The sequence below is a fragment of the Batrachochytrium dendrobatidis genome, assembly GCF_000203795.2.
Source record: "Batrachochytrium dendrobatidis JAM81 unplaced genomic scaffold BATDEscaffold_1, whole genome shotgun sequence".
Classification (NCBI taxonomy): Eukaryota; Fungi; Chytridiomycota; class Chytridiomycetes; order Rhizophydiales; genus Batrachochytrium; species Batrachochytrium dendrobatidis.
The window spans coordinates 1,912,558-1,930,959 of NW_006281099.1; the positions used below are offsets into that span (position 1 = coordinate 1,912,558).

The following is an 18,402-nucleotide window of genomic DNA, read 5'->3' on the forward strand; positions in this document are numbered from 1 at the left end:
TGGTATGCTCCATTTTAGTTCAAATAAACTAATACCTCAATTTTTTGAAATATCTCAAGCAGCAACTGTTTAAAGTCTCGGCTATGTATTTGATAAAAAACTGAAATATGTTATATAACTGGGGAATTTTCCAAAAGAGCTTGAATAGTGTCCGAGTTGCAGAATCTTGAGTAGGAGTCTTTGGCCATTAGTGCAAACACATGCTCGCATGCATCATCAAAGCAATCAAACGGAATTTTTGTTGGTGGGGGACTGTCCTTTGGTTCAAAAATGGCGGAAATGGCCAATCGGGTATTAGAATTAATGTTAAGTTCGTTTGGTGAACCTACTTTGATGAATTGAAGGTAAGTGAGTATGGCGCGGTCGCTGAATTCTTTGTTGGATGCTGCCTCGCCCATGCCGCGGCATTTCAGATAAAAATGCAAGTTTTCCTAAAATAGTTGTGCATTTTATTCACATCAAATTATAAATGCATTTTCTAAACAGTGAATGACCGTTATAAAGGTAGTAGCGTTAGAAGCACCACTAATACATACCTGTGAAAACTCTTTTGCTAGAAAATCGTTAAAGTATTTTAAGCCTAAAGGATCGTTTAGTAAATTCTCCAAAGAGTAACACCACAAGACTACATCACATCGTCTAGGGGTGGTGCGCACCACATCCCATAATAATGGATCGTCTTGAATCCATGGGTTAGAACACGCGCTAAGCATAGCATCAACTGCTTTAAAAATATTGCATCGATGTACAATACTTTTACAAGTCTCGGAGATTTTGAGTCTGTTTTGAGTGACTGATACTTGAAGCTGTTCCAGTTTTCTTTCGAGAAATTTAAGTTGTTCTTTTTCTGTCAATGAATCCTATATATTTTTCATCAATTATTAATACCAGTCACGCAAAGTCAAATGCTTCAATAATTCTACAAGGTTGAAAAGAAATAAAACTTGCGCAATATTCAGTCTCGGTGTATCTATCAGTCTTGTGTTCAGCATCTTTTGATTCGTCTGAAAACATTTTTGGTACGCCAGGAGTCTAGATTATAAAGCGTAAACATTCAAAAGTAAGTCTGACGCAAATTGAGACTTTGAACCATCAAATTCAACGCAATCAAATATTTACTGCAGATCTGTGAAGTCTCCAAAATGCAGCTTCTTGAACTCTGAACATCCTTCGATCACCCGCCTTCATGCCTTTCTCATGCCTAAGTTTAACATCAAAATATAGTCAGTTTAAATATAATGCAATCTAGCTTTGGAAATGATACACTGGATCATTGAAGCTTTAAGCAGTGGCTTGAGCAACTTACTTGAGCTCAAATAAGGCTTTGCCCTCCATTTCATACCACACAGTATGGTACGATTTCCTGAGTATATCCAATCTTTCCTCTTCGTAAAACTTTAATATATCTCTAATATTGTTGCGTAATCCTCTTTTGAGCAAATTGACTGTATAGTCTATTGTTTACAAAACAGTCAGTACATTCAAGCAACCATCACTTGGGTTTAGTATAGTGCGTTAAAGCATATTCAGAAATGCCTCGATACTAAATCTACAGCCATATTTACCATAATCATTAGGTAAACCACCACGCGTAGGCCAAAATGCTGGATGCTAGGCTCGACAATAAATAAGCGTCAGTCTCCACTTGAACAAGTTTAAAACTATCCAACACATGCTGCATACCTGAATAACGTATTGAGATGCATAAGCATCGAATTTTTCAACGTGTTCGGTGGATATCAAATATCCACAATCCATCAGTTCTTGTGCAAATTTCAGTGCTTCCTCTTTGACCAAAAATCTGCAGTTGGCAACAAGCCAGTCAAATATATCAGATCCGGCGAAACTCATTGTATATTTTGAAATAGATAGCATTTTCTTTTTTTGTTGGATGCCCAGGACTGGATGGGATATTTTAGCAAGCACTGGTTTTTCACAAAGTATAGGCAATTGACAATTGTTGTTAAAACGGCATGCACGTATAGTTCAACGACTTTTACAAAGCCTGTATGGTCAGTGTTGATCATTTAATCACGTACCTGTTTCTAACATCTCCATCCGCTTTTGTTTTATTGCACTCCATGTGTCTCTTATTTTGGATTGGCCCAAAATATCCATTTCGGGTATCAGCTTTTGTGTTTCTGCCAGATATTTCGAGTCAAAAATATCCATGTTCAACTCGGGATTACTCAATACCAATGTAGGCTGACTGGCACTTTGAGTTATGGAATTGCTATTTGAAGGTTTATGGCGACCAATCTGTGTTGGAGTAAATTTCCCAGATGGACTGGTGTTTAATCCACTCAGTGAGGATGCCATGGAACTTTCACGCTTACGAGATTTGGCGTTTAGTGGTGTTCCTTGGCCAGATGAATCGTTTGAAGCAGTGTACAGAATGGGTATAGAGCCAGTCAAGCATTCATTTCGTAACGGAAGACCAATGTCTTGAACGTTCGAATCTAGGTTTGCATTGAATATATGGCATTGTTAAAGTCGTGTCAGTGTCCAGAAAATACAATACGAATCATTAGAATCTATGTTAGTACTGAAACTAGGGAAATAACGCCAGTTGATAACAATGCGTCTAAAAAGACCTGATGGCACATGCCATGTGGCTATGCTGGCTATGTATATGGATTTAGTAAAGATGCATGTGGAGCGGAGCAAATTAGACAAGGGTCAAGATATTAACAAATAGCCATTGTATAGCCGAGCTAACTGTGGCCAGCTCTAACATGGCCATTTCTTTTTAAAGATAAGCCGAGTACTTGTTTTTTGTAATATATTACAACATGGGAACTGGATTATATTTGGCTATAAAAATAGTCGAATCAAGGCATATCAAGAATGAAATCACGTACCAGTCGCGACACTTGAATCTGAGCCATTGGGGGTATTATAGGTACTGCTAGCAGCGCTAATGCCTTCTCCAGCACCTTTTAAAACGCCCATTAGCATGCTCGACTGTTTTGTTACTGTATACATGCGGCGAAGCTCTCCAGGAGACGAAAGTCCTGAGCGGTTGCCTGGTTTAACCCCTAGCATTGACCTTATAGCTGATGGGTCAGCACCTTTAGTTTGAGTTGAATTTCGCGAAACAGTAGAGGATGTAATACTTTCAGTTAATGTTTCTTCTGTGTCATTCATACGAACGCATGGGATAGTGCTGTCCATTGGTGAATGAAGGTGTTTCCGCGTATGTGTTATGCTGATATAAAAAGGTATATATGGCCTATTGTGGATCTATTATAGCAAACACACCGGCTGAGTTGTTTGAGCAAAGGAGTGTTGAAACTAGATCCGTAAAAATGAAATTTGACAGATGTTTGTTGAAACATACCTGCCAAGTATGCGCTCAAATTCATGAACAGCTTTATCTAATCAAAAATTGGCCAATTGGCCAATTGTCCATCTGCTTGCTTTATATCCTGGCGTTCTATTGCCATTCAACTACAGTGCCAAACCATGTTTGAAAAGCTAGATATACTACTAGGTGATATAGCTAGACCAAAATAAAACACGCAAACCTGCCATGCAAATCAGTTCATATATTCTCAATACTAACATGCCAGACTCAAACAGAATCATATCAAATGGTTTATTTTTTGGCAAAAGTAACTTTGATTTCTTCTTGCTCAGGAAGTAGCCGATATCCATGCAAGGCCTGCTTGGCTATAGCAGAATGCATCTCATTATGGTATTCAACAAAGGCTAAAATACCATCAAATATCATCAGTAATCCAAAGTGTGCATAAAAACCATCGAGTCGTAACAAAATCAGTAAACTCACCAATATCACTTCGTCCAGGAACAAGACGCACTTCTTTGAAACCAGGAAACCTGAAAACACATTAATGGAATTTGCAGCAAAACAAGTCAGTAAATCTAATCGCACCTAATCACAACATAAGAATGCATCGTATACGCACTGGTTGAATAACGCAGACAATGAAGCATTCGTGATATCTGTTGGCAAATTTTGGATAAAAAGAATGCTGTTTGGAGGCAAAGACTCCTCCGAATTGGCTATAGTAATGTTCAACAGTGTAATGAATTATCAGAAACAATAGATACGTAATTGGAAGCAATGATTAAACATCTGATCAAAGGTCACTTACACTTTTGTTTCTTTCGCGAAGCCTCACTTGCATCAAATGCACTGCGCTCTTCTAATTAAAAAATAGTAATTCCACAAAATAAATAAACATGATATTAAAGCGATTGTTGAGCAATATCTGGGGTTCTCACTAAGCATTTCCTTGCGTTTCCGCTTGTGTTCTTCAACAGTTCCAGCCAACACACTGACAGCAAACGATTGTTCCCGTGCAAACTGAATGTCCATTGGTCTATTAAATAGTGGAAACCCATTCACTTCTTCTTTTGCCTTTACGGCAGATTCTACAGTTTGAAAAGAGACAAACGCTTGGCCACGATGTCCAACATTACGCTTGACTTTAATATCTAAAATATCTCCATACTTTGAGAATACTGTGGAAAGTGCAGTCTTGAGTGCTAGACAGGAGTTATACAATGGGTTGTAAGTATCAACGCCTAAACGTTTTACAAATATAGATTCGATCGAATGATATCCTGTACCTGTAAGATTGCGAGTTTCTCTTAGATTACGAACATAAAGTGTTGGCTGAGGCTATATTCATAAAATAATCAATCTATTAGATGCGTTGTGAATCACGTTTATCCAGTCCAATATGCATTTAAAGCTGATGTCAATTGGCTTTATTATCCAGCTATAGTTGGTTTATTCTCGCCAGCTGCGATTTTTACAAAAAATTGGCACCAATGGATATTCATATCACAAGCCAAGTTATGCAAGAGATATCCATAGTTGCATAGGATTAGGAATCGGTCAGATATACTACATACGGTAGTTGGTGGAGGAGCTTTTGGAGTGCGTTGTCCTTTAAAGCCCATTCCATGAGGCACAGCTCCATGCATCATACCAGGAATAGGTAAAACTCCAGCACCCATAGTACGAGGCATCATACCGACTCCTCCGCTAGGGTGATGAGGCATTCCACTGTGCATTCTGAAGCTATTGGTTTAGGTTGCAGTTTGGTATTGATCGGTAACCGAGTAAGTGAAGTTCAAAATAAATAATCACGTGATTTATTTTAAATTTATCAGTTCAAAACAACACACTGGCTTGGGAATTGTAGTCAATTCAGCAACAACGCTGGGATCTGGCTGAATGCAACTGGAATAGTGATGATTCGGATGAGATTTAACTATATTTGCATGGATTGGGTTTTATTTTGCTGCAGATCTATACTTTAATCGAAATGATTGGTCTAATACTCCGAGTTTGAATTTAGTCGGATATAAATTGGTTTAAAATAGTCGGATTGTGCAAGTGTCTGCATGCACTATTTCAAGTCATGGCTGTATAGCATGAATAACTTTTCAAAGCATTGAAATTTAAACGGCATATGCTTAAAGACCATTATTGTGCCATTGTAGTCTTGTAGAAATGGTGTGATATCCAAGCATAGCGTTATTGATGGTAATCAAGCTGTATTCTAGACACAGCATAGCAAAACAACAGTTTGATTAGTAAGCCATTGCTAAACACAATTAGCAGGAATGGCGCAGTTTCGTTAAAAAACTATAAATTGCATTCATAACACTCGATCTGATCTTGTCTTTTTTCTACCACGCCAGTCTTATCAATATGCCTGAAGGAGAAACTTTCCTGTTCACGTCCGAGTCCGTCGGTGAAGGTCATCCCGGTAGGTATTCGGACTATTTAGTGCTCTCAACCTGTAAACTTGGATGGCATCTTGTGAATTGGGTTCAGCCACTAGCATTTATGGAATTTAGTATTCTCTTTGCAAATATCTAGATCACTAAAAATGCCTTGCTGAATGCAATTGCATTTTTGACAAGGCACTTGTTGTAACCATCTCACCATCAAGATGATTCTATGTTACTACTGGCTGAACAATCTTTGCATTATCTAATAATTTGTTGGGTGGTTTGATCTATGCTGTTCAACATCGTGCTTTATAATACACCCAATTGTCTCTTGGTAATACATGTACTGACTTTATTCTGTTTATTCTTGCTATTGTGTGCACCGTTCTACTTGACAGACAAAATCTGTGACCAAGGTAACTACTGTTTTGAGTATATGATGGATTCGTTGATCACGAGGTTGCTTACTAATCAACTCTTCCTGCTCCACATTTCAAACTGTATTCAGTGTCCGATGCTATCCTAGATGCCTGTCTTACCGAGGACAAGTTCTCCCGTGTTGCCTGTGAGACTGCTGCCAAGACTGGTATGATCATGGTTCTTGGTGAAATCACCACCTCTGCCAAACTTGATTACCAGAAGATCATTCGTGAGACCATCAAGCAGATTGGTTACGATGACTCTGCAAAGGGCTTTGACTACAAGACCTGCAATGTTCTTGTTGCCATTGAACAGCAATCTCCAGATATTGCTGGTGGCCTTGTTCAGTCGGGTACTGATATTGAAAAGATTGGTGCTGGTGACCAGGTGAGAATATATTATTTTTTTGCTCAGGATGCTGATCACAATTTGCACCCGCAGTCAGCATGGAATTTGTATCCTGTAATAGTATTTTGTTCCGAAATAGGCAATAATTGAATATTCATTGCGCTTTCCTACCAAGAATTGACTGCTATTTCAACAGCATTCTCAATTCTTTTAATCATAATGTTCATTATAGATCCATAGCAATCAGCTATGGTTTTGAACTTGTGATCTTTTGAGCCTTCCTTTCTCCTTTTTGGCATAGCCATATATTACACAATCACAGTGAGACCAGATCCCATAAGACTGGCTGTTTTCCATGGCAATCTTTGAGTATTGTTATTTACGCATTCTGGTATGCTATAGGGTATCATGTTCGGCTATGCTACTGACGAAACCCCTGAGCTCATGCCTCTCACCATCATGCTTGCGCACAAGCTCAACATCAAGATGACTGAGCTCCGTAACAACGGTGTTCTCGGCTGGTTGCGTCCCGACTCCAAGACCCAGGTCACTGTCGAGTACAAGACCATTGATGGAGTCCCCGTCCCCCAGCGCGTCCACACTGTTGTCATTTCCACCCAACACGCTCCCGAGATTGCTCTTGCTGATCTTCAGAAGGAACTTCTTGAAAAGGTCGTCAAAACCGTCATTCCTGCCAAATACCTTGACGACAAGACCATCTATCACTTGCAGCCCTCTGGCCGTTTCATTATTGGTGGACCTCAGGGTGATGCTGGTGTTACTGGCCGTAAGATTATTGTCGACACTTATGGTGGTTGGGGTGCTCACGGTGGTGGTGCTTTCTCTGGTAAGGACTGGTCCAAGGTTGATCGTTCTGCTGCATACACTGCCCGTTGGGTTTCCAAGTCTATTGTTGCTGCTGGTCTTGCTCGTCGCTGCCTTGTTCAGTTTTCGTATGCCATTGGTGTTGCCGAGCCCACCTCTGTCTACATTGATACATACGGCACTGGTAAAAAGACTAACGAGGAGCTTCTCCACATTATCAAGCAGAACTTTGATCTTCGTCCCGGTGCAATTGTAAAGGAGCTTGATCTTTTCAAACCCATTTATCGCGAGACGGCCAAGTACGGTCATTTTGGTCGCTCAGAGTTCACCTGGGAGCAGCCCAAGACTCTCAAGTTTTGAACGGCTTTCAGCATTGTATTTTCATGACTTGAACGTAGTAAACACGAAGCATATTCTTATTTTATTGTGTAATAACGAGTTGATTAGGGTTGGATGGAGATGATGGTTTTATGAGATGGAGATCTTGTAGATTGAAAGCAGGGTTGAATGGTGATTGCCTGATAAAATTCAATTGATAATTTTACTCGAAAACAATGATTCGAGCTGCATCCCGTTTGAGTGTACGATGCCCCGCTACTCGCTCGGTTCTTTTGAATGCAGCCCATGCATCAATTGGTTATCGTCATTGTAAGTTCTTTTCTTGACCACTAGTCAAGTTGCAAACAAACCAAGAATATGATCAAAACCAGCGTACAATCATTTTGTATTGAACGAATATACATTATAACTTGAATAATCGATGGTGTCGATCTATTCATACTGTAATAGTTGCCAGTCTGCCAGCCAAAATCCAAGTCAAGAATCCTGTGGTCGAGGTATATCTTTACAACCTGTGGTTTCTACTCCCTGACTCTTGTTTCGAGTCTTGATCGAGCTGTAAACCATACTAATCTGACTATTGCGCATATGGTGAATGGGTAGCTGGATGGTGATGAAATGACCAGGATCATGCAAGTGAAATTGAATCCCAACTTTTGTATTCTGCTACAGATTTACATGATCTGTAGCATATATAATGCAATATACTAATCATGTGTTGCTTGCCATAAACTATGGATGCCATGGATTGCTCTTGACAGCTGGAAATGGATCAAAGAAAAGGTAAAGCATTTGAAAGTTCAAACTGAGCCATGGTTTTTTCTATTGATGCGCGACTGTTCCAACTCACTATTAGTTTGGATGGATTTCAATTGATTGGTAGTTGATTTTTCCAAATGTCGCTGTGGATCTCAAATACTTTGACCTTGGAATACAGCATCGAGACAAGGTAGTTTTACGTTTAGTATCGTTGGATCCGTGTCTAAAGTCTGTTTTGCTCATCTATTACATATTGTTGGATCAAATAGACCATGGATCAGGTTACTATTGATGCTGCTGAAGCAATCCAAAAATACAATGTTGGGTATGTCTTATATATTGAACGGATTTCAAGCAATCGATTGATACCGAGTGAGTAGACTGCCAGTCGTGATATGATCTAATTATATTTTTCATACAACAGCATCAAATGTGCCACAATTACACCCGACGAGGCTCGTGTAAAAGGTAAAATGTAAACCATACACATGTAAAAATATCAAGTCAAGTTGAATATTGATGTTTGTCAATAGAATTCGGTCTCAAGCAGATGTGGAAAAGCCCCAATGGTACGATTCGTAATATTCTTGGCGGCACGGTGTTTCGTGAGCCTGTCCTTATTTCAAATGTGCCTCGTATTATTCCAACCTGGACACATCCCATCATCATTGGCCGCCATGCATTTGGTGATCAGGTATCATTTGAAACTGCCTTTTGCTATATTGTAGCGTGGTGCTTTACAATCTGTTTAATAGGATACTGCTGAATGTGTATTGTAGTATCGGTCTACCGACTTTGTAGTGGATGAGCCTGGGAGATTTGATATTGTATTCACACCCGATTCAAAAAATCCACCTCGTACATTGCATGTATACAATTTCAAGGTACAGTCATAAACGTACATATAGGTTTTTATGTATCGCAATCACCAAACTTGACGACTCATTGCCTGTATATCACGAAAGTCTGCTGGAGTTGGTATGGCCATGTACAACATTGATTCGTCCATTAAGGGCTTTGCACAAAGCTGCTTTGAATTGGCACTATCAAAGAAACAGCCCATGTATCTGTCCACCAAGAACACGATTCTCAAAAAATACGATGGCCGATTCAAGGATATTTTTGAAGAAATCTATCAGAAACAGTATGCTGACAAGTTCAAGGCTCTAGGTATTTGGTATGAGCACAGGTGAGCTGATTGCACACTTTTATAGGCAAGTTTCAAAATACTGACTTTGGCTTGACAGATTGATTGACGATATGGTTGCACAAGCACTCAAATCGGCCGGCGGATTTGTATGGGCGTGCAAAAACTATGATGGGTAAGTGGTGACGAACATATCGGTAGTGACAAGGTTTAGTAAACACATTGTGACTTGTAAACCCGTACATGAACAATAGAGACGTGCAGTCGGACATTGTAGCCCAAGGATTTGGATCGCTTGGACTTATGACATCTATTCTGGTTACGCCAGATGGAAAAACACTCGAGTCGGAGGCTGCGCACGGTACAGTTACTCGGCATTATCGAGAGCATCAAAAGGGTAAAGAAACGAGCACCAACTCCATTGCAAGTATATTTGCATGGACGAGGGGCTTGGCTCACCGTGCCAAGCTGGATAACAATCCAGAGCTGACTGCATTTTGCGACCTTGTCGAGCAGGCATGCATCAAGACTGTTGAAGGTGGAATAATGACCAAGGATCTTGCATTGGCTTTACATGGCACCGAGTAAGTTTTATATTGTCGAGTATTTTCACCCATTCAAAGATCCAGGTGGAAAACATGGCTATTTTATGACAACTGGAACAGATGTCTGAATGTGCCCGACCGTTCATGTGCTAAAGTATTAATGGTGACTGGGGTGGTTGATTTGGCGGAACCAGTAATGATCTAACTATTAACTTTGAAAACACTGGCCACTTATTTTTCCATCGACTTTGGATCATGCGCAACTTGCTATCAAAACTGAATGTATACCAATAGCATGAAGCGATCCCACTATGTCAATTCTGAGGAGTATATGGATGCAGTTGCCGATTATGTCCGTAACAACCGCAAATAAACTACAAGCAGCTATGTTTTAGTGTGCATTGAATCAACTGATGTCAGACCAAGTTGGAAAATAAGTCGAGGCCATCGCGATGAAATGGCAAGACCTGCGGCTATTGTGGATCAATCAGGGAGAGTAATAGGTACTTGCGACTCCAGCACCAATTGGTCGGCAATCGATAACCGACTGGATTGTAGATGTTGGATAGTTTAGCATCGGTTTATCCGCACTAGAGTAGAGTAAGTGAGCAACGCAAGACATATGAGATTAGCCTGGCAGTATGCTTGAATGTCTGACATTACAGTGAGTCGGTGGTAATGACAGTCCGAAAAGAGTTCCCAAACGAGTCGTAATACCGAGTTGATGGCATCGAGTGATAGCAATTCGCCATTTTCTCCGGTTTGTTCTTGACCGTTTCGGAATTGCTTTTTTACTATAAATAGCATTCTTGACTCCAATTTCACCCAATATCTTTAGTCTATTCTTGAATAGCCATCATGACTTCTTACGAAAACAATGGACCCCGTCCCGCCGTTGGTCGCTACCATGGATTCGACCATCTTACTTTTTGGTAATACACAACAAGAGGCTGCGGATTGCTCCATTATTTGATTACTAACCTATGATGCTGATATGTTTCTTGAATGTGCTCACTATTCCAAAGGGTTGGAAATGCCAAGCAGGCTGCTGCCTACTATATTTCTAGATGTAAGCTTCGCTCTTATTGACGACTATTCCGTATGAATGACTCGCTAACTGTCGAATGCATTCATTATTGATCATTTAATAGTTGGCTTTGAGCCAATTGGGTACAAGGGACTCGAGACTGGCTCTCGAGACATGGTATCGCATGCTGTTGCTCAGAAGGATGTGATTTTTGTATTTCAATCACCGCTTAACCCAGGCAATCAGACTTTTGGAGACCATTTGACGCTGCATGGCGACGCAGTCAAAGGTTCGTTTGCTTCTGGCCACTGACCATGTTGTGACTTGTTCATGAGGGCGTTTGTGTTTAACAAAGCGCTTTGCTGACCTGACACTCATGTGATGTATTACCTACTACGGCCTGATTTGTATTGTGTCATTATGGCTCATTGACAACCCATTCTTATCCACCGCTTTATTATTTTATAGATGTTGCGTTTGAAGTGGATGACGTTCGAGGAATCTATGCTGTATGTATCTTTGGTCTCAATCATTGCATAATGTAGGTTACTAACGCATGGACCTGTTGATGCATTTACAGAAAGCAGTAGGACGTGGCGCACGATCTATTCGTGAGCCGTGGGAGGAAAAGGTAAGCTTCATCATTGCAGCATTGATTCTTACAGCTGGCTCCACTCTAACGGCTTCTGCTAAACCAAATAGGATGCAGACGGTACTGTTATTATGGCTACCATTGGCACCTATGGTGATGTTGAGCACACATTTGTGCAGCGCACAGGTTACACAGGCCGCTTTTTGCCTGGCTTTGTTGCCCCTAGCGCTGACCCCATCAACAAGTTTATGCCTGCAGTCAATCTTCTTTTTGTTGACCATGTTGTTGGCAATCAGCCCGATAACGAGATGGTGCCTGCATGCGAAATGTACGAAAAGTTTCTCGATTTTCATCGTTTCTGGTCTGTTGATGACACCCAAATGCATACCGAGTACAGTGCTCTCCGGTCCATTGTCATGACCGACTATGATCAAAAGATCAAAATGCCAATCAACGAGCCTGCCGTTGGCAAGAAAAAGTCGCAGATTCAAGAGTTTGTTGACTACCACGGCGGTGCAGGTGTTCAGCACATTGCTATTCGTTCAGAAGACATTGTCGAGTCTGTCACCAATCTCCGTGCTCGTGGTGTCGAGTTCCTAGGAATTCCCGATTCTTACTATGACAACTTGCGCTTGCGTCTTTCTACATCCAAAGTGAATGTTACAGAGGACATGAACACTCTCCAAAAACTCAAGATCCTTGTCGACTACGACGAAGATGGCTACCTTTTGCAAATCTTTACCAAGCCTGTCGAGGATCGTCCTACTCTTTTCATTGAAGTTATTCAGAGAAAAAACCATGAAGGCTTTGGTGCTGGTAACTTTAAGGCTCTTTTCGAGTCTATTGAACTGGAGCAGGACAAGCGTGGCAATCTTTAACTCCCAGACTAACAACATATCCTGACTAAAACCTGAAATCACTAGCATCCTATCACTACTCACTAGGTGTAGGTTTATTTGAATCTTGGTTCATTCTTTCAAATAAATACACAATAACTTTCCAAATGTGAAATGTCTTTTTATTCAAGCCTTTCTAGCATTTCCAATCGTTGTAGAATAACAGGTTTGCTGCAAAAGTAAATAGTGTCAAATGTATCGAGTTAGCCCATCTGTCCAATACAAAAGAATGAGCGTCAACTTGCCATATCTCTTGAATCTCGCCGCCAAGGAACACCTCGTCCAAGATTGCATAGACTCTATAAAACTAGCTCCAAAAACAGATTAACACCCATTTGGACTGAATACAAAAGCTATACAGTACAAGCCTACATTGAAAACCAGATCCAACTCGCACACACTCTTGAAAAACGTATCCAAAACCTCGACAAAGAAATGGATCGCCTCAAGACAAGCCAGCTCATTATCATTGGTGTCGACACAAAAACAAAAAAACAGTCCAGCATATCTCCTATATACAATCTTGTAGTTTCTAAACTAGAGTTGTCCAAATGGGCATGGATGAGTTCAAGGAATTTGAATGCCAAGTGTAGATTGAGCTTACTTCGACGAAATTGGACTGGTATTTTTGGTCCCTGGATGCGACCAGTCGATGCACCTCTGCCTTGAGCTTTAGCTTCTCATCGTCTTCAAACGGTGTATACCATTTAGACAGTCTAGTTTTTCCCTGTCTATTTTGTACAAGAATAAACCTAATAGGGAGTGATGGTGCAGATTAGCGTTCAATGTGTAACTATGCTGACTGGCTTGATGGTACCCCAAGTGAGGACAGTAAAAGTTTCAAGCATGCAGTAGTATACCGTATCTATAAAAGTGGCAGAAAAAGTTGGTTATATACAGCTCAAATGCCAAGAGCAAGTGTATAGTAAAAACATGTATATTGTATTGCTGCTGTGATGCAATACAATAAAGGCCTCCATGCACAGCCATATCCGACAGACTATATTTCATTCCAAGTTGTTCAGCTTACCATGATGTATTACAGCTGTATTCACGCAGAATGGTATACCAAGAGTCAAAGTATAATAAACAGTGTTTTCATGAAATAATTCGTGTCAAAACTGTCCATTCACGATTATCGACAAAAAGGATGAGAACAGAGAATAGATTGAAATCAGTTGGCAATCATCACCAGTGTATGAAAAGGCTGGTTTTACACAACCAACAAATATATGAAACTAAAGAAATTATATTTTAAAAACTTGGACACATTCGCACTCTTCAAGGAAACAACAATCGCATGCCTTGGTGATACAACCATTGTTTTCATGCCAATCACCACAAACAATACAATCACACTTTGTCAAACAGTTCATGACACAACGTTGTCCAGTACACGGACAACAATCCAAACAGACTGACTGTTTACCATGTATTAAGCATTTTTATTCAATACTCCATTTTACGTGAATATCTCGAGACATGCACATCAGCACCGCTCTAACAAGTAGTCTACCTCGACTTCCTTGGTGAGTGGAATGATATACTGCTCGTAAATATTGGATACAGTATCAGGGGAAATTCTCAAGTTGTGCTGCATATCTGGACTACCATCTTCAACAATTTCTTGTCCGTATGTCAACACTTTTGATCTTACTCTTTTCAGTAGCTTGATTTCGACATCCTTGTTTGTCAAAAGCTGCATGATTCCATCACGATCACCAGCTTTTATCAGCCTCAAGTACTCTTCATGTAACTTGGGATCATTGTACTTGGCCTCGGCAACAAACTTTCCATAGTGAATTCTTCTGGACAGAAGCTGCAGAATTTCTACATCGCGTGTAGCAGAAGATCCAAAATTACCGTCATTGCCTTTGGCACATATCTGTGGTTGGATATGGTCAAGATAAACCTGTTTGATCTTGTCATTATAGTTGATGGTGTTTTCTTTCAAAATCTTTGGGTAGGCAATGGCTGACAGGACTGGGTTAGGAAGCGGCGACGTGAATGGATATTCTTCTGGACTAAACAAAATAAATTTAGTCACAATCGTAGAGATTGCCATTCATCTCGGAATAGAGTAACCAGATATGATGGTATATTCCAAATGACAATTATTTTCAATACAAACCTGGTGTAACGACGAACTTTGGCTGTAAAGAAACAGTTTGAACCACACATTCATGACATCAGACAAAAATACGGTATACTGATAGATTAGTAAGCAGTTTATCATGAGCGAATCATCCAAGCAGCATCACAAACCCTGGCTTATCGTATTCTTCAATAGAACCTCAATCTTACCATGAACACATTCAATGTTATGCAAGAAATAATCCAAGAACGAGCCATTAAAGTCTTGGAATTCGAATGCATTGGGCGTGTAGATGATATTGTTGGATGCAAACTGTGCCCTTTCTACCAAACCTATACAATGTGTGATGGCACATGTCAATGTTTCAATTTAAAACATGGGTCGACTCAAACCCCAATCAAATGAGACTTGAAAAAAGAATATTCAAGACTGCCTACCAAAGATAATGGAATCTTCAAGGCGAATTAGCTCTCGCCTTATTTTGTCCAAGTTTAGATCGTTTCCAGAAAAATTCATTAGTAGTGAGCTTTGTTAGGAGTAAAGAAGCAGGAATTGGCGGAGTAGTAAAAGCTGCAGCTGTATTCACGTAAAACAAAACGCTAAATAAAAGTGTAATAACTCAGTCATGGAATAGTAGGTATCAATTTACTCGACAGCATTGTGCTACATGAACTCTTTAGTTCTGGTCTTTGTTCATTTTTGTATAAACAACTGATCGAATGTTCAATCTCACACTTGTCAATTTTAAACTCTCTTTTGATCCAAACCAAATAGTGGCTAGTCGGCATGGAGACAATCTTCCCAAGATGTGCGATCATTGTTGAACTAGAAAGCAGACGTATTCGAGTTTAGAATACAACAGAGATGGACTGTATTGGCGACATTGATAGTCAAATTTGGTTTCAAACTTGTCAATCGTACAATGTATGCCAAAATAATCATCTCAACCTAAAGCTATCGTTTGCATCACAAGATTGACTGTTTCTTGAATTGGCATGATCAATTCTTTCAAGCACAACATCCATCGTTAATAGGAAGCTGCAACGAATATTGAATCACTGCTTTAAAGAAAAATAGGCAAACCACTGCAAGTAGTCTATTTTACGTGAATCCATGGACTACTTTCTATTCGAGATCCAATCCGAGCCGATTCTATTGCCAAGCGTGCCTAATCAGTTATTACTGAGAAGCATAACACGGGGAATTTTCACCAAGCCAACCAAAGTGGTTCACGTGTCAATCACGAGAAAATTCACTTTTCAAGAAATTGGCAACTTGCTGCAAATTTGACTTCCAAAATTCAGCGAAAATTTTGGATTTTTTTTGATATTCGATTCGTTGCGTTGCATTTCTTTCTTTCTAAATCAGCCAAGCCAGAGATTTGCCTCGACTCTTGTCAAACTACTCTGCTTACTGGATAAACCTATTAACTGTATACTTTCATTATGGTGTGTCACTTTATAAACTGCTATTTCTTTGAGTTCATTGCTTGTTTAAATCAGTCTACAATCCAACCTGCCATTTTCACAAACCGCATTGGAAATACAATATGCTTACCATTGGTTTTTAAATATTTATCTTGTAATCAATATGTACGATATCAATTCAATTTGCATCAATCATGCTTTTAAATTCTGAATCTTTTCGGATTATGCTACTCGCTTTATTAAATACCGGAAATCGACGCATCAACTATACATCAAACCACTTGATACAAATAGAGCTCATTATTCATTTTGGTTGAATTATCAGCCGGATACACTCTTTTTGAGCGTATCGAATCGGAGGAAATTGGTATTGAACTTGACGATGTTCAAAAGGCTGTTGTTGAACTGCCACGCTTTCAAAAGATTGTTCGTCTCAAGTCGTTTGCTCCTTTTAGATCAGCTGCCCACGCTCTTGAGAACGCCATGGATATTTCTGAAGGTGTCATGAGTGATCATCTCAAGGCTTTTCTTGAGATGAACTTGCCCAAACCAGGAAAAAAGAACAAGGTTCTTCTTGGTGTTGGTGAGAGTAATCTGGGTGGTTCTATCAAGGCTGACCTTGGTATAGATTGTGTTGTTGACGACACTGTTCGTGAGCTCATTCGTGGCATTAAGCTTCATTCCGAGCGACTTCTTGCACAGTTGAAAGAGGGCGATCTTGGTCGTGCTCAGCTTGGTCTGGGTCACGCTTACTCTCGTGCCAAGGTCAAGTTCAATGTCAATCGTGTGGATAACATGATCACTCAGTCCATTAATTTGCTGGATCAGCTTGACAAGGATGTCAATACATTTTCTATGCGTGTCAGGTAGGTTATCCATGCTATTGTGCACTTGTAGCACTCTGAATTCTATATTTCCCTGATTCTTACACTGATGTCTTTAGAGAATGGTATGGATGGCATTTCCCTGAGCTTGTCAAGATTGTGTCCGACAACTTTCTATATGCCAAGCTTGTCAAAGTGATTCGCAATAAGGGTGATCTTTCTGAAGATAAACTCGATGCACTTGAGGCTGTCACCAATGATCCAATCAAGGCCAAACAAATCCTTGATGCTGCTCGTGCATCCATGGGTACTGATATTTCCGAAATTGATATGGTCAACATTCAGAGTTTTGCCGATCGTGTGATTTCTCTGACCGAGTACCGCAAGAGCCTATACGGTTACCTTTTAAGCAAGATGCATGCAGTTGCTCCCAACGTGTCTGCTCTTATTGGTGAGATTGTAGGAGCTCGTCTTATTGCACACGCTGGTAGCTTAACCAACTTGGCAAAGTATCCTGCTTCGACTGTGCAGATTCTTGGCGCTGAAAAGGCACTTTTCCGTGCTCTCAAAACCCGTGGTAATACTCCCAAATACGGTCTTATCTATCACTCAACCTTTATCGGTCGTGCAGCACAAAAGAACAAGGGAAGAATCTCCCGTGTGCTTGCCAACAAAGTATCGATTGCATCCCGTATTGACTGTTTCCTTGATAATCCTACAAGCAAATTTGGTGAGTTTTTGAGAGATCAAGTGGAAGAGCGTCTTCGTTTCTACGAGGAGGGTGTCACTCCACGAAAGAACGCCGACGTGATGGCGGATGCTCTCAAGGCTGCTGGTATTGATATGGACATTGATGAAGAAGAAGAAGGTGTGTTTTTATATTGGGTTGAACCTGTGATGCGCAACGAATTATAAACTGACTACCCGTTGCATATTTTACAATTAGAAGCACCAGAAGTTGCATCTACACCTGCCAAAAAGAGGAAATCAAGCAAGGAGTCCAAAGAAAAGACCCCTACTGCCAAGAAATCTAAAAAGGAGGATGCCGAGGTTTTCGAATCGCCAGTCAAGGAGAAGAAGAGCAAGAAGAAGGAAAAGGCATCAGTTGAAGAGACCGTAGTTGAGCCCAAATCTGCAGAAAAAAAGAAGGCCAAAAAGGCAAAACAATAAACAGTGCATGCAATCTTTTATTGATGTTTTATTACAGACGATGCAAATGAGTTGGATTGCAGTCGTGGATAGCTTGGTCGTGTTGGCAAAAACCACCAGATTATAAGCTTACCCTCAGGATAATAAATGCCACTTTGGGCCGGACTGCAAAAAATTCGAGTTTAACGTTTACCTCTGTAGTTATCAGACAAGGGAGCAAGACTGCCATGTCCAATAGTGCAGTGGTGGGTTTTGCTGTGCAGTCAGTATATGATGTTCTATCAGTCATTGGTGCAA

General features: G+C 40.3%; 7 protein-coding genes across 7 annotated transcripts; 4 read left to right on the plus strand and 3 right to left on the minus strand.

Moving 5' to 3' along the window:
- Nucleotides 1-110: 110 nt before the first annotated feature.
- Nucleotides 111-3,174, minus strand: BATDEDRAFT_85445 (uncharacterized protein; the record flags this gene model as incomplete). Its single annotated transcript, XM_006676264.1, has 8 exons — nt 111-431; nt 537-860; nt 1,120-1,201; nt 1,307-1,454; nt 1,566-1,611; nt 1,684-1,925; nt 2,040-2,459; nt 2,862-3,174. 8 exons carry the CDS (start codon nt 3,172-3,174, stop codon nt 111-113), a joined length of 1,896 nt encoding a protein of 631 aa, XP_006676327.1.
- A 388-nt stretch (nt 3,175-3,562) lies between these two features.
- Nucleotides 3,563-5,055, minus strand: BATDEDRAFT_84797 (uncharacterized protein). The gene is made up of 7 exons (XM_006676265.1): nt 4,885-5,055; nt 4,597-4,648; nt 4,249-4,512; nt 4,119-4,169; nt 3,930-4,026; nt 3,791-3,840; nt 3,563-3,711 (listed from the first exon to the last, which is right to left on the minus strand). The coding sequence occupies exons 1-7, from the start codon at nt 5,044-5,046 to the stop codon at nt 3,599-3,601; spliced, it is 789 nt and encodes a 262-aa protein (XP_006676328.1). The 5' UTR covers nt 5,047-5,055; the 3' UTR covers nt 3,563-3,598.
- A 627-nt stretch (nt 5,056-5,682) lies between these two features.
- Nucleotides 5,683-7,735, plus strand: BATDEDRAFT_18403 (uncharacterized protein). Its single transcript, XM_006675111.1, has 4 exons — nt 5,683-5,747; nt 6,111-6,128; nt 6,221-6,519; nt 6,883-7,735. Exons 1-4 carry the CDS (start codon nt 5,690-5,692, stop codon nt 7,663-7,665), a joined length of 1,158 nt encoding a protein of 385 aa, XP_006675174.1. The 5' UTR covers nt 5,683-5,689; the 3' UTR covers nt 7,666-7,735.
- Nucleotides 7,736-7,859: 124 nt separating this feature from the next.
- On the plus strand, nt 7,860-10,495 carry BATDEDRAFT_34075 (uncharacterized protein; the record flags this gene model as incomplete). Its single annotated transcript, XM_006675681.1, has 13 exons — nt 7,860-7,953; nt 8,095-8,141; nt 8,248-8,276; nt 8,406-8,427; nt 8,528-8,593; nt 8,673-8,728; nt 8,828-8,871; nt 8,937-9,097; nt 9,183-9,287; nt 9,369-9,592; nt 9,651-9,725; nt 9,805-10,134; nt 10,390-10,495. 13 exons carry the CDS (start codon nt 7,860-7,862, stop codon nt 10,466-10,468), a joined length of 1,332 nt encoding a protein of 443 aa, XP_006675744.1. The 3' UTR covers nt 10,469-10,495.
- A 443-nt stretch (nt 10,496-10,938) lies between these two features.
- Nucleotides 10,939-12,722, plus strand: BATDEDRAFT_36439 (uncharacterized protein). The gene is made up of 6 exons (XM_006675804.1): nt 10,939-11,027; nt 11,121-11,164; nt 11,247-11,411; nt 11,591-11,631; nt 11,703-11,753; nt 11,825-12,722. Exons 1-6 carry the CDS (start codon nt 10,954-10,956, stop codon nt 12,590-12,592), a joined length of 1,143 nt encoding a protein of 380 aa, XP_006675867.1. The 5' UTR covers nt 10,939-10,953; the 3' UTR covers nt 12,593-12,722.
- Nucleotides 12,723-12,746: 24 nt separating this feature from the next.
- BATDEDRAFT_8507 (uncharacterized protein) lies at nt 12,747-13,367 on the minus strand (the record flags this gene model as incomplete). The annotated part of the gene is made up of 3 exons (XM_006674949.1): nt 12,747-12,917; nt 12,983-13,147; nt 13,215-13,367. Coding segments are annotated over 3 exons (489 nt in total), but the record flags the coding sequence as incomplete, so codon positions are not given.
- A 1,213-nt stretch (nt 13,368-14,580) lies between these two features.
- BATDEDRAFT_32692 (snoRNP complex protein NOP56) lies at nt 14,581-18,145 on the plus strand (the record flags this gene model as incomplete). The annotated part of the gene is made up of 5 exons (XM_006675600.1): nt 14,581-14,613; nt 14,827-14,830; nt 16,458-16,998; nt 17,076-17,824; nt 17,903-18,145. The coding sequence occupies 5 exons, from the start codon at nt 14,581-14,583 to the stop codon at nt 18,124-18,126; spliced, it is 1,551 nt and encodes a 516-aa protein (XP_006675663.1). The 3' UTR covers nt 18,127-18,145.
- Between the last annotated feature and the right edge of the window lie 257 nt (nt 18,146-18,402).

Excerpts from the sequence above, each read along its gene's own strand:
- BATDEDRAFT_18403 (XM_006675111.1), top strand. The coding sequence starts at position 5,690 with ATGCCTGAAGGAGAAACTTTCCTGTTCACGTCCGAGTCCGTCGGTGAA. Across the intron at positions 6,520-6,882 it reads AGATTGGTGCTGGTGACCAG|GGTATCATGTTCGGCTATGC; the intron begins GTGAGAATATAT and ends GGTATGCTATAG.
- BATDEDRAFT_84797 (XM_006676265.1), bottom strand. The coding sequence starts at position 5,046 with ATGCACAGTGGAATGCCTCATCACCCTAGCGGAGGAGTCGGTATGATG. Across the intron at positions 4,649-4,884 it reads AAGCTCCTCCACCAACTACC|CCTCAGCCAACACTTTATGT; the intron begins GTATGTAGTATA and ends TTATGAATATAG. Across the intron at positions 4,027-4,118 it reads TTCGCGAAAGAAACAAAAGT|CCAATTCGGAGGAGTCTTTG; the intron begins GTAAGTGACCTT and ends ACATTACTATAG.
- BATDEDRAFT_36439 (XM_006675804.1), top strand. The coding sequence starts at position 10,954 with ATGACTTCTTACGAAAACAATGGACCCCGTCCCGCCGTTGGTCGCTAC. Across the intron at positions 11,165-11,246 it reads TGCCTACTATATTTCTAGAT|TTGGCTTTGAGCCAATTGGG; the intron begins GTAAGCTTCGCT and ends ATCATTTAATAG. Across the intron at positions 11,412-11,590 it reads GCATGGCGACGCAGTCAAAG|ATGTTGCGTTTGAAGTGGAT; the intron begins GTTCGTTTGCTT and ends ATTATTTTATAG.